Source organism: Typopeltis vanoorti, chromosome 24 (genome assembly GCF_054136105.1).
Source record: "Typopeltis vanoorti isolate ZY-2024b chromosome 24, IOZ_Tvanoo_1.0, whole genome shotgun sequence".
Lineage (NCBI taxonomy): Eukaryota > Metazoa > Arthropoda > Arachnida > Uropygi > Thelyphonidae > Typopeltis > Typopeltis vanoorti.
Genome location: NC_143572.1, coordinates 2,188,846 through 2,203,645, shown reverse-complemented (window position 1 = coordinate 2,203,645; position 14,800 = coordinate 2,188,846). Strand labels below are relative to the sequence as shown.

Here is a 14,800-nt window from a genome sequence, read left to right as displayed (position 1 = left end):
TACTGATTCATCAATTTTAGTGTAAATCATGTGTATACATTAAAAAAGCTGATAGGTACACATTGTGACCATGGAGCTATCAACCCATAGGGCATGGGATACTATTATATTCTTCTTCTCCCATAGTCCTAAATGAACCATTGGTCATTCATGGCTGGTATGTGATACTCTTTGCTAGCCTCCTCCAGTCGTCTCAGTCTCTTGTTCTTGATGTCAGTTGAGAAAGGGAGGAATTTGTCCATTTTTTGATGTTATCAGTCCATTTTAATCGAGGTTGGCCCCTAACCCTTGATCCCAGAACGATTCCTTCTAGGGTTTGCTTTGGAATGCCATTAGCCCTCTCCACATGTCCGAACCATTTCATCTGTCTTCTTCTGATGACTGTCAGAATATTTTCCCTTTTTCTCCCATCTATTGAGTCAATCAGTTTTCTGACATTTTCATTGGTTTCGTGAGCGGTATAGGGAATTCTCAAAAGTCTTCTGTAAGTTTTCATTTCGAAAGACAGGAGTCTCCTCTCATCTTCCTTCAATAAAGTCCAGGCCTCACAACCATACAAAAGGACAGAATTCATCAAGGTGTCAATTAGTCTTAGTCTGGTTGTGATTGCTATTTTGTTATCTCCCCACAATGGTTTTAACTTCTGTAGGACTATGGTTGCCTTAGCAATTCGGTATTTAATGTCGGTTTTTGAACGACCATCTTGACTCAACGTGCTTCCTAGATAAGTGAACTTTTTTACATTCTCAATTTGTTTATTGCCAATTTGTATCTTTAAGAATTCAATGTCTAATTTTGAGGTTATCATTGTTTTTGTTTTTGTAGGTTTATGTATAATCCATATTTTTTTAATGTTCCAAAAATGCGGCTGGTTATCTCTTGTAATTCTTCTTCACTTTCTGCCAGAAGATCGATATCGTCAGCTAAACATAAGTTATTTATTCTTAGTCTGCCAACTACTATTCCAGTGTCATATTCATAAAGAGCTTCATCTTTCATCTATGACATATTCCAGAAAACAATTAAAAAGAAGAGGGGACAAGATGCATCCCTGTCTTACCCCCCCCCCCCCCCCCCTCGTTCTGCCCAGAACGGTTCACTGCTGTAATTTTTAATTTCAGTTCTCATATCAGATGAGGAATAAAGAGATTTAATAATCCTAATGATTTTGTTGTCAATACCACAATGTTCTAAAATTTTGCATAATGCCTCGTGCCATATTGAGTCAAAAGCTTTTTGAAGGTCTAAGAAGTTGTGACAGATTATTTTGTTATGTTCTATGTATTTTTTGTCTAGTATGTGTATTGTAAAAATATGGTCGATTGTACTTCTGGACTTGCAGAAACCTGCTTGTTCATCTGATAGTCTGCTTTCTATTTTCTTTTCGATTCTTGACAATAGTATTTTTAACAGGATTTTGCTTGGATGACTAATAAGACTTATTGTTCTATAGCTGCTACATTTATTGCTGTTTCCCTTTTTAGGGATAGGTACAAGGACAGAAGTCTGCCAATCAGAAAGCCAAGTCTCTGTGTTCCATACGTCCTGGAATAAATTTAGCAAGGTGTCTATGATGATGTCACCCCTATTATATTACTGTTAGGTTAACATTATTACTAACTTCATATTGACAGTTTCCTTCAAGCTAGTGTGCTTTTTTTTCTTTCACTCTCTCCCATTCTGTGTAAGTGACCATACCACATTAGATTAGATCAGCTCTGGTTACACATCCCTGCTGAATGCTAACAATATCAAGTGCCTTTCTAATATTTTCATTTTTAATATGTTTCTGTTATCGATGCATCTGTTCACTTCCCTAATTTTTCTCAAAATTCTCACATTTATCATCTCTATTTTGGTCAAATGTCTTATTAGAAATTAAACATTTGGTAAATAAAACCCCACTCTCAGATCCATAAGTTACTACTAGTTTGAACTCTGTCCTGTATATAAACTAGTTGAGTGCGTTGGCTAATTTCTTTCTTATTCTGTATAAACTTATTCATATAATTTCCAGCCATATTAGCTTTTCTTATTCTGTTGTCTGTTTCCATATTTAATTTGCCATCATCATTAAAAATTGTTCCTTGATAGTCAAAATACTTGATATTTTCCATGATCCTGCTTATTTTCATAATTTTGTCTTTTTATTGTGCATGCCAAATTTGTTACAGCAGTTATTCAATTGAGTGAAGGAATCCTACAGATTTGTATTGAATTTATTTCAGCGTATATTTCAGCGTATAGGAGATAAATATCTCCAATTTTCATATCAAGCCTAATGTCACTTGTAATGTGATCCATTTAGATGATGAATAACAGTGAAGATGTGTTAAAGATACCAAGTAATTTTAAACCTGGTTTTACTCCATTTCCCAAGTAAGCAAACAGACTAAAAGTCAAGTTTGCGCCTGCAATTGATGCAAGTCTAACTGATCCCACAGGTAGTGCAGGACCAGGGCAACTCGTGGCAAAGGTGGAACAAGCTCCGATTACTAATCTTAATATTTACCCTTAATGCCAAAACACATCTCCAAGAAGGGGATGTATGTTGTTTTGTATTAAAGGCAAGGGGCCACTACCCAGACCGGTTTCGACCTTTATTGAGGTCTCGTCAGTGGGAGCTAAGCTAGAATTAGAAATACCAAGATTTAGTAGTACAGAGCTTGTAAGTATTTCGCCAAAACAAGTTACCATAAGGTGTTTTAACCTTATTAAATAAAAATCTCTGGAGGAGATATAAATGTAGAAAGTATTTTTACCTTGGGTATAAATATGTTAAAGATACCAAGTAATTTTAAACCTGGTTTTACTCCATTTCCCAAGTAAGCAAACAGACTAAAAGTCAAGTTTGCGCCTGCAATTGATGCAAGTCTAACTGATCCCACAGGTAGTGCAGGACCAGGGCAACTCGTGGCAAAGGTGGAACAAGCTCCGATTACTAATCTTAATATTTACCCTTAATGCCAAAACACATCTCCAAGAAGGGGATGTATGTTGTTTTGTATTAAAGGCAAGGGGCCACTGCATCAATTGCAGGCGCAAACTTGACTTTTAGTCTGTTTGCTTACTTGGGAAATGGAGTAAAACCAGGTTTAAAATTACTTGGTATCTTTAACATATTTATACCCAAGGTAAAAATACTTTCTACATTTATATCTCCTCCAGAGATTTTTATTTAATAAGGTTAAAACACCTTATGGTAACTTGTTTTGGCGAAATACTTACAAGCTCTGTACTACTAAATCTTGGTATTTCTAATTCTAGCCTAGCTCCCACTGACGAGACCTCAATAAAGGTCGAAACCGGTCTGGGTAGTGGCCCCTTGCCTTTAATACAAAACAACATACATCCCCTTCTTGGAGATGTGTTTTGGCATTAAGGGTAAATATTAAGATTAGTGATCGGAGCTTGTTCCACCTTTGCCACGAGTTGCCCTGGTCCTGCACTACCTGTGGGATCAGTTAGACTTGCATCAATTGCAGGCGCAAACTTGACTTTTAGTCTGTTTGCTTACTTGGGAAATGGAGTAAAACCAGGTTTAAAATTACTTGGTATCTTTAACATATTTATACCCAAGGTAAAAAGACTTTCAACAGTGAAGATGGAGTGCATCCCTGTCTTACACTTCATTTTACATTAGATCATCTTTCTTTACCTCCATTAATTTTAACTGCTGACTTAAGTTGCTGAATTTTTCTCATATTTATAGACAATAGTTAACTAGAAATAATCATATGTATCTTTCCCAATTATGTTATGCATAATTGGGAAAGATATGATGTCTTACAAAATGCTTAACTTTTCTTACCCCTTATCTTTAGCATCATTAAGAACTCAAACATCAGCATATTTGATCATGCAGTAATGGCGTGTAACAATGTAACCTGATTCAATATCTATTTTATTGTTAATTGAAGCAGATAGTTTCTGTTCTGATGATACTGAATATCTGGCTGAAATATCAGTAGTGGGTACAAATGGTGATTAATTTTATATTTATTCTATACTTAATCTGTTATTATATTTTGTGAAATAATAAAGAAGTAGTCAAGTAATAAATGCTCCAGAAAAACCCATTTTATACAGTTGCAGTAAATAGTAATCCGTTTTTTATGTGGAGTCTATATATTAGTTTAGTATACTTGTAGTCGTAATGAAGACATATGTAATGAGGTACACTTTTTAATGATTTTATTTATTCATGCAAAAGGGGAAATTACAATTGAAAGTGCTTTTAATTTTTATTTGTTGCTTATATCAAGAAGTGTATTTTATTCCTTTAGGTTTTTCAGCCTCCACCAGATGGCACCAGATTATGTATTATAGCAACAAATGTTGCAGAGACTTCACTAACTATACCAAATATTAAATATGTGGTTGACACAGGCTTGGTATGTCAATTCAGTTTAGTTACAAATATTACTTCACATCTTTCATGCAAAGTTTTGTTTATAGTGTATTTATTCTATTTATATTCTTACCAGTGTTATAATTTATACTAAATATATATATATCTCATTGGATGGATTTATTATTATTATTAGAGAAGTTAGAAACAAATATCTTGATTCTACATGTCCTTATTAAGATGTTTTCTTAACTATATATTCTTCCTTATTGGTAGTTTGCTCTTGCCAGCAGAAGGAATATTGGGATTTTGCTAGTTTTTACCTCCAGCAACTACTTCTTAACATTTTTGAAACATTGAAGAGACACATTGAAAAATGTAAAACTCAGTGGATGTATATATGAGTATAGTAAATTCCAAAACATTTCATTGATAGAACTGCAATTGTAGAAAAAAGAAAGGCCATTTTTTTATTTCTAAAGGATTATTTGAAACTGTTTGATCACCAGTTATGTTTGATCATCACTTTCCATTCACATAATATGTGACTAAGAAATAATGATCCATTTGCATGTTATGTGATAATCAAGTATGGTTGCATTCATTTATCAAAGATCTGGGAGACTATCATTTTAAGACCTAAGCTGGATTTCTCTAAATTAATTTTGTAGTTATCCAATATTCATAGAGGGTGCCATGTAAGGACATTAGGTGTCAGTTACAATTTAAATTGTTTCTACAATTACTTAGTTTAATGGTGTATGCTTGTCACAGTTACCATTGTGCTCTGATGATGCTGGGTAGATGCTGCAACCACAGGTTTTTGGTTCAAATCCTTTGGTGGCACAGATTTTTTGAAAGTCTTTTGACAGTAGATGATATATATTGTCCAGTGTGTGTGAGACTTTCACCTTGCTTATTGAAATGAAATATCAGTGACTTTAATAAATGTATTTTTTCCCTCTTGGTGTTGGTTATAATGTTAAGCATTATTAAGAATTATGAACAATACCTAAGCCTTTCTTTACATATTAAACTTCATTTTCACATTGCTGCTATATGCCATCTACTGCTCACAACACCATCTATTTTCTCACTAATAGTATTTTTTAATCTGTAAATTGCATGTGTTCTCTGCCCAGTTTGCTTGTACAGGAAAAACCTCAAAGGGTACAGTGTCCTGTCATTCTTCCAGTTGCAATATGAAGGTGCTTCAAGGAGTGGAAAGAAAAGATGCAAGCCTGGTTAGCTGGCATCTCTTCTGTTGGTGGATAGCTGCTCTGCAAACATAGGTTTTTGATTCAAATCCTTTGGTGGCACAGATTTTTTGAAAGTCTTTTGACAATAAATTATATATATTGTCCAGTGTGTGAGACTTTCACCTTGTTTATTGAAGTCCTAAAGTACTAATGTGTAGTCTCTAAAGCAGGGCTCTCAGATCTGTAAGTTTTTCACTTAGTCAAAAAGTGAATTATATTTGATGAGAAATCATATTCTTGTTTTTATCCTTTACCCAAGCTTGAGGAAACATATTTGTATATGATTATATTCACAACAGGGCTATTTAAATATATATAGGGTCTTAATTTCACATCAGATTCCCTAAATATCTCATCATGCACAGTACACCCTCTTTCAGATGTGTATTCTGCCATGCATTTATGAGATACTGAGCCTCTATATGTGTGGCCTAGTTGTAAAGACGAATGTGCAAACATTTTTTTCACATTTGGGTAAAGGATTAAAATAAGAATACAGTTTCTTCTTGAGTATAATTCACTTTCTGTTTAGTGAAAAACCTGTTGTAGATAATCAGGAAATACTAAGCTTTCAGTTGAGGAATCAGAACTTCACTTATCTCACATACTGGATCTTATAACCTTCAGTTCTGCTATGACACTAAACTACTACAATGTTTACATCCTTTTATGGGTAGGAAAACTCAAGAAAGGCTGTAAACTTCTGGTAATTTACATGAAAGCCTACTTAGGAAAGTATTAAGGATACTTGATTATCACCATGTTGCTGGATTACAGTTGGAACTTAAAATACCAGAGCATCCCATTCTAAAACATCTGCAAAATTGTCATTTAAAGACAAAAAAAAAAAAAAATTCTGATTTAACATCATCATTATCATCATCATCATCAAATTCCTGCCATGTAACCTCAAGGGGTGTACAGGATATGATAGTACTACATGAAAAATTTACATCATTACTAAAATCCTATCTACAATTTTCCTCCAAATCAGTCTGTTACCTGTCAAGACTCCAACATTATCAGATCTTATATTTCTATCGTCTAAGGCACTTTGTACCGTATCAATCCACCTATATCTTGGTCTTCCTCTGGGTCATTTTGCTGCCAACCTGGCAGAGAACACTTGCTTTGCTAATCTTTCCTCGCCCATTCTGTTTAAGTGACCATACCACCTGAGATTAGCTCTGCTAACGCATTTCTGGATGCTGACAATGTAAAGTTCTTTCCTAATATCCTCGTTTTTAATATGATATTGCCATTGCAGCCATCTGTTCATGCCTCTAATCTTTCTCAGGACTCTCATATCTGCAGTCTCTAGTCTTTTGTCAAGTGTTTTACTTCTGACCCAGCTCTCAGATCCATAAGTTAAAACTGGTTTGAACACTGTCTTGTATACAGCTAATTTAGTGTTCCGACTAATTTCTCTCTTATTCCATGTGAATTTATTCAATTGACTTCCCACCATACCAGCTTTGCTGATTCTGTTGTCTATTTCTATATTTAATTTACCATCTTCAGTAAAAATTGTGCCTAAGTAGCTGAAATGTTTTACTTGTTCCACAGGTTCTCCATTCACAACACAGTTGACATTTTCAATGATTCTGCCTATTTTCATTGTCTTTGTCTTTTTATTGCTGACCTTCATACCATATCTATTACAACAGTTATTCAATTTAGTCAGAGAATCTTGCAGACTTGTAGTGGATTTATTTAGAAGTATAACATCGTCTGCATAAAGCAAAGAGCTGACATTAATATCTCCAATTTTGATATCATGTTTAATACCACTTTCCTTCATAATGTGATCCATATAGATAATGAATAACAGAGAGGATAATGTACATCCTTGTCTCACACCAGATTTAACATTAAACCATCTTCCTGTACGTCCTTCAATTCTAACTGCTGACTTACAACTCAAATAAAGACTAAGTATTGCTTGATACAATGCCCCATTGACACCATATAACTGCAACGTATTGAATAGCTTCTCTCTTGGCACCTTGTCATATGCCTTTTCCAAATCGACAAAACTTAAATACAGATCTTTGTTATATTCCCATGCTTTCTCGACTATTTGTCATAAAGTGAAGATCTGATCCTGACAGCCTCTATTTGGCCTGAATCCAGCTTGTTCTTCACCAAGCTTTTCTTCCACAATTCTTCTCAACCGTTTCTCAAGTATACTTGCATAGATCTTGCCAGGAACACTCAGTAGGGAAATACCTCTGTAATTCTCACATTCAGTTTTATTTCCCTTTTTATATATGGGTACTGTGAGAGCTCTACTCCAATCATCGGGAATTCGTCCCTCTGTCCAGGCTTTCTGAACTATGTAGTGTAGCCATTGTAAGACTTTTATACCACCATACTTCACCATTTCTGGTTGAATATCATCTACTCCTGCTGCCTTTCCACATTTTAAGCTTTTGATGGCTTTTTCTACTTCAAGTATGGATATGTATTCCTGACTGCAGCCTGGTCAGTGTTTTTTTACCACTGTGCTGTCATCACTGCTTGTTTCATTTAGCAGTTTTTCAAAATAATTACTCCATATACTTCAAGGATATCTTTTTCTCCCGTTTTCATGTCACCTTTATCATCTCTAACTCCTTTTACAGCACTCTTTCCTCCATTCCTAAGCTTCTTCAACAACCTACAGAATATTTTGCCACCTTCTTGATATTTATTTTCTATATTCTTGCCAAAGTCCTCCCATGACTTTTGTTTAGCTAGTTTTAAACAGTGTTTAGCATTCTTGCATTTGTCTCTATATTCTCTAAGAGCACAAGCTGACTTATTTGACAGGAACTTTTGATATGCTTTCTTCTTTTCCTTCACTGCCTCTTTAACTTCCTGTGTCCACCAGGGAGTTCTGATTTTTTTATCCTTGCACACAACCTCACTACATGCCTCTCTGGCAGAATCAATCATTGTTTTCTTCAGAGTTATGCCACTGAATCTCTAATGTTTGATTCCTGTTCTCAAACGCTTTCATTTTTTCTTCAATAAACTTTGTGTATTTTAGTCTACAGTTCACATCTGAGAGCTGCTCAACTTTTATTCGCTTTAAAACTTTCTTACATGTTATTCTTTTGAATATGAAATTCAATTTTATCCTGCTCAAGACTAAATAGTGATCACTTCCAATTTCAAATCCTCTGTACACTCTGGTCTCCTGCATCAGGGGAAAAACATCTCTATCAACAATAACATGGTCAATGAGACTGTTCTTATTCCTTGCCTCTTCTCTCCATGTGAATTTGTGCATATTTTCATGTTGGAACATTGTGGTAGTAATACTACTCCATGTCCTGAGTATAAATCTAATAGGTATTTGCCATTATTATTAGTTTTGCTTTTTTCTCCAAAAGGAAATGCTTGACAATCATTTCCTACTCTGCTATTTAGATCTCCAACAAGGACCAACTTTTCCTTTTTCATTGTGTGAGTTGCTTTCTCTAAAGCCTGAAAAAATTCCTCCGCTTGTATCATAGTAGAACCTTCTGTGGGACCATAGGCACAAATAAGTCTCATTGTCCAGTTCCCCATTCTGATATTTGTCCACATCACTCTACTTGATATTGCCTGCCATTCAAGAAGATTAACCTCGTAATTAGTGTTGAATACTATAGCTACTCCTTCTTTTCCCTGATTGTTATTGCCTGAATAGAACATTATGCATTTATTACTGAGAAAGGTACTTATCCAATTCCTCAGCTAGCTCCATTTCTTTGCCAATCATGCTTCTTATGTTCATAGTACCAGATATTCTCTCTCTTTCTCCCCCCCCCCCCTGCTTCTTCCCTCTCTCTATCTCTCCCTCTCTCTCTCTCTCTCTCTCTCTCTATATATATATATATATATATTATTAGGGGTATTTACTCGGATTGTAGACATTTTTATATTAGAATTTTACTAACTAGAAACACCGAATAAGACAGAAACTTTAATTAGAACAAACCTAGTTTCGTCGGAATGCCGACTTCTTCAGGTGTACATATTATCACGAAAAAACTGGAAAGTTAGCAAGATAAAAAATGAACTTCTCATATAAACAAGTTAGTAACAACTGTGAAGTTTGAACTGGCGTCCGCTTGACAGGTCTAGCGTGAGGTGTTTGTGAGTGGGAACTATCTCAAGAATGCTAAAATTGAATTACTGCACTGTGCGAATCAGGTTAGCTATAACTTAAATCACTGTTAATGTTGGAGGGGTCCAGAACTATTTCTTTCGATTGTAAGATGCATCTTTCTAGTTCATCAAGGCATTTATGGATATTTGTAGTAAGATTCCTGTCTATCTGGTGTTGACTCTCTTCTAAATTTTATGTGTTCTAAATCTTCTAAATTGTTAGCCATCATTAGATTTTATATCTAAGGTAAAAAATTTACTACTCAAGGAGTCTGACAGAATGGTCAGTTTTGATATTGTCTCTCTCTCTCTCTTTACAAATGTTCCTACCGAAGAAGTCCTCAATCTCCTAAAAAACAAACTCTCCAAAAAAAAAAAAAAATTCTCCTTATTAATGCTTTCTGTAAACTCCGGCTATTTCTTATTTGAAAGAAAAATCATTAAACAAACCAGTGGCTTAGCTATGGGAAGCCCTTTTTCTCCAGTGTTAGCAAACATTTTTGGTGATGACTCCAAGATAAAGGCAATTTCTAGTGCTACACTAAAACTAAAACTGTGGCTTCGATACATAGATGACATCTTCCTCATCTGGGAATATAGCCCATAGAACTTGCAGACCTTTCTAGATCATATGAACAATCGCCACCAAAACATCAAATTCACATCGGATCTTGAGATGAACAGTGTCCTCTCCTTTTTAGATATAAAGATTACTTGGATGCCTAATTGTCCCAAATTTTCTATTTATCGAAAAACAACTTATACAGACAGATACTTACATGCCTCCTCTCATCGCTTCCCTCCACAGAAACTCGGAATTGTCACCACTCTGGCTTATTGGGTGAGATCTCTAATTTCAGAAGAAGAAGTACTTCAAATCGAACTTAAGCACCTCAAAAGTATTTTCTTAAACAACGGCTACTCACCTCAAAGCATTTCTCACGTCTATACCCACATCTCCAACCTCGGCAAGAAGATAACTCGAATCCTATTGCACACATTCATTTACCGTACTTAAGTTCTCTATTGCCCAAATTGGCAAAAATTATGAAGAAATTTAATATTAGAACTTACTTCACTACCCTACCAAACTTTGTTCTTTCCCTGAGTCAGCCCAAAGCAAAACATCACCAACTTCAGTTCCCAAGAGTATATAAAATCATCTGTAGTTTTTGGAAGCAGTATTATGGACAAACCGATAAGTCTATCTCACTATGACTCGAAGAGCATCAATGTGATATCTCTTTCAACAGAACCCATGCAGGCACCCTCTCTAGTCATCATTTTCTCTGCCAACTCTAATTTAGAAGTAGAGTCAGCACCAGATAGACTTGAATCTTACTACAAATATCCATAAATGCCCTGATGAACTAGAAAGATGCATCTTACAATCGAAAGATTGTATGCATGAACAATAATTTCAGTTATAGCTTACCCAATGCAGTAATTCAGTTTTGGCATTCTCGAGATAGTTCCCGCTCGTTAACACCTCACGCTATATACCTGCCACGCGGACACCAGTTCAAACTTGTCTATATGAGAAGTTCATTTTCTATCTGGCTAACTTTCCAGTTTTTTGTGATAGTATGTATATCTGAAGAAGTCGGCATTCCGACGAAACTAGTTGTGTTATAACTAGTTGTGTGTGTGTGTATACATGTGTATTTATATTTACATTATATAATTTTAGCATTCTATACAGATTTTGTTGCATTATGATTTCTGAGTGTTTGTCTTAAAACATGGCCCTGACATCTTCTGTCTTAATATGGATTGCTCTTCTCAAAATGTATTTTGTTTTTGTTAGCTGCTTTTTCTTCTCAAGTGAATTTGTTAGGCTGCATAGAAAATTATGAATAGGAGAACTTTCTGTTTAATTGTGATATTTGTTTTATTTCTCTGTATCAAAAAAAAAGTGTTGGATTACTATTAATTCAGTATGGCTGACTGCACTGTCATCTGATCATTATCCTTTCACAAAAGCACATTCTTAGGTTATCTGGGAACCTTGCTGTAGAAATTATTTTTGATGTTTTAATTTTCAGTCTCTTCAGATGTGTGTTAAGTATATTGGTGGTCTCGCACTGGCAGTAAAAATCATCTATCGCTTAAAAACATTCATAGACATCCATGTCCAGTGGGATTATCCACAGCCTGTTGATTGAAGAGTGGAGATGCTGTTTACTTGCCCAACTGACTAGTAGTATTTGGTCTTTTTCTATTTATTCATTTCAATTTGGTATTTGAAATGTTGATGAGAGCGCTTATATGACTACACAGGAACTAGAATGATCAGAAGATAAATGTCTGTTGGAAGTTGACAATAAGTTGGTTTCTTGTTAGGTGCCTTAACCTAGATTTGCAGCTTTCTAGTTTGCAACTAAAATTGCCATATTAGAAACTAGCAGACCAGCATAATCCAAAATGGTCCTCCATTGCTGATACAGCATACTTCTTACTACTATTTTGTGACAATCTGCAGAAAGCTTTCTTTCGGCTTCATTGTAATTGCAACAGAGCTTGCTGGAAATTATGAGGTGGTGGATTAAGTGGATGAGTGGTGATATTAAAAAGGAGCAATATAAAGCACAAGCAATAAGAGTAACTAGTATAGTAAGGAAGGCTAAATCAGATTTTGAGAAAAAATTAGCTAAGCAGTGTCGTGTCCCAATCTCTTAAACTGTCAATTTTGTGTTCTATACTTCCGATCTTCACTAAAGAGTCACGTGGTACCTTCAAGACACAAAGGGATTGCCTCAGGAGTGAGCCAAAACTTAAGTGGCAAAGTTCTTGAAATCTATCTTCTCATAGAGCTCTAGGAATATTTATTTTTTTTGCTGCACCACCTAAAACAGTTAGATTAAGTAAAGTTATCTTAACCAAGAAGTGATTTCAAGACGTACACAAGTGACTATTGATTTGCAGTTGTGATCCACAATGTAACCTATTCTTCCCCTCTCAGATTTGAACCTTTTACAAGTAGTGCATTGGATTCTAGAATTCAGACACTTAGGTTTAAAAAATAGCAAAGGTTTATTAAGCACATTAACACATTTACAATACAATTAACATTCATACTAAATTCCAATACTAATCAGATAAGATTGCATGTATCCTTAATGAAACAAGAGTATCAAAAACAGCATTCCTAATAAATCATTCACAAAGATGGTTATTCTAGAGTAATATTTTTTCATTAAACATTCATTATATATCTCATTACTCAGACTAATTCATCTCAGCTTTCTCTAAAGCATACACATTAAATTAACCTGTATATGAGCTAACTCACTGTACTTTCTACTGTTAACATGCTACAGTCCTGCTCTAAATAAATCAAAGTCCTCTATCCTTAATGTCTCTTAATTTCACTTAACTTAACACTATAGTAAGTTACATACATAGCATAGACAAAGGAAATTTTAACGTTACCATACACTAAGGCTTTTCATACTTGTTCCTTCAATTTGGACTGTCTTCTTTCGGTCGATCTTCCTTCTTGTTCACTTAGACGATGAGGTACCTTGAATTCTCCAATCATTCTGTGATTTCACACGATTCTGGCATGACTGACTTGTTCCAGTCATAACTGTGGCATTGGGCGATGTCTGTTACCTAGACTCTGAGTGTTTCCAAGGGCTGCAGATACACGAGCGGAGATGTACTCCTTCATCATACGCTTATAACATCGGCAGCACTTGGATGGCATTTCCTGCTATCGCTCACCAGACTCTGAACATGGCTTACTGCTGTTCCTAGTCCGAACACTTCGGGACAGAGCCGCTCATCCGTGCAACCTTCTGTCTGCCAGACAACCTTCGACCACCAGCCAAGGGAAGAAAAAATTTACGAGAGAGAGAGAGAGAGAGGGGGAGGGGGGTTCCTAACCCTTTTATTTCTATCTCCCCTACCGGTAATCGCTGCAACCTTCGTAACCCACCCAATGCATAGCACTTCACCCACGTGGGTCTCGCTTCATACCGTTTGTTTCTGATTTTCTTCTGACTATGCTCTGCCATGAGCATGCAACTGCCCGAGGCCACTTCTCCTTCTGTTGGCATGCCTTTGCCCTTTGAACCTTTGTTCATAATATTTTATGTAAGTCATTCCTCAGACAAGTATTTCAAATTTTAGTAAATCTTTGTTCAATTTATACAGTATTAACGGCCTTGCACAATCAAAAAAATTATTATTTCCTCTAACAACTGACAATCTCTTTTCATTATGCTAACATAATTTTATATTATATCACATGTATATAGCACATACTTATAAGCAAGCATTTTCCTACATAAAATTTTTGTATCTTATTTTTCTATCTGTTAAACGATGATAGATGTGGAATTCTTTAGGATTCCCACTTATCAAGGTTTAACAACAGCCCAAAGTAAATCCAAATGATTTTTTTTTTGTTGTTATGTATCAAGTAAGAGAAAGATTGATTATGTAAAGATTACATTACTCAGTGCTGATGGTAGGAAAGTGACAGAAGCAGAAGAAATAGTTCAGTTACTAAGTGATTAGTTTGCAAGGGTGTATCATCCTGGTCATGACTTTGCGGTTACTGATGTGACAGAGACTGGTATGAGAATTGAGGTAGGTGAACTGAAAGTACTCAGTATACTGAAAAGTATCATAGTAATTGATACTCCAGGTTTATAACAGTGGGTTTGGACGGTATGTCAGCTCGTATTCTATTAATACAAGAATGTTCAAGTGAACTGGCAGTTCCTCTGACGAAGTTGTTTAATCTAAGTCTCATCTCTGGCAAGGTTCTAAGGGAGTGGAAAGAGAATAAGATAGTTCCGTTACATAAAGGTGGTTCTAAGTAGCAAATTACAGACCAATTAGTATCTCTGGATTGTGCTTAAAGAATTGGAAAAGTTGGTTAAAAGTAAAATTCAGGACTGGGTGGACAGGAATATGATACTTTATAGCAGGGGTTACCAACCTTTTTGAGCTCTGGAGTACTTTTAAGATGAGGAAACAGTACTGGGATTTCCCCCCACACCACCACCACCAAGTCATCTTTCTTAAAGCAATCAGACAATCA

At 35.4% G+C, this 14,800-nt stretch overlaps 1 protein-coding gene across 2 annotated transcripts in view; it reads left to right on the top strand.

Moving 5' to 3' along the window:
- Positions 1–14,800, top strand: part of kz (putative ATP-dependent RNA helicase kurz) — a 304,771-nt gene that overhangs the window by 133,037 nt on the left and 156,934 nt on the right. For both annotated transcript variants that reach the window (XM_090413301.1, XM_090413300.1), the window contains exon 12: positions 4,287–4,394. In XM_090413301.1, the coding sequence (XP_090269427.1) occupies positions 4,287–4,394 (108 nt within the window). The remainder of the gene's footprint in view (positions 1–4,286; positions 4,395–14,800) is intronic.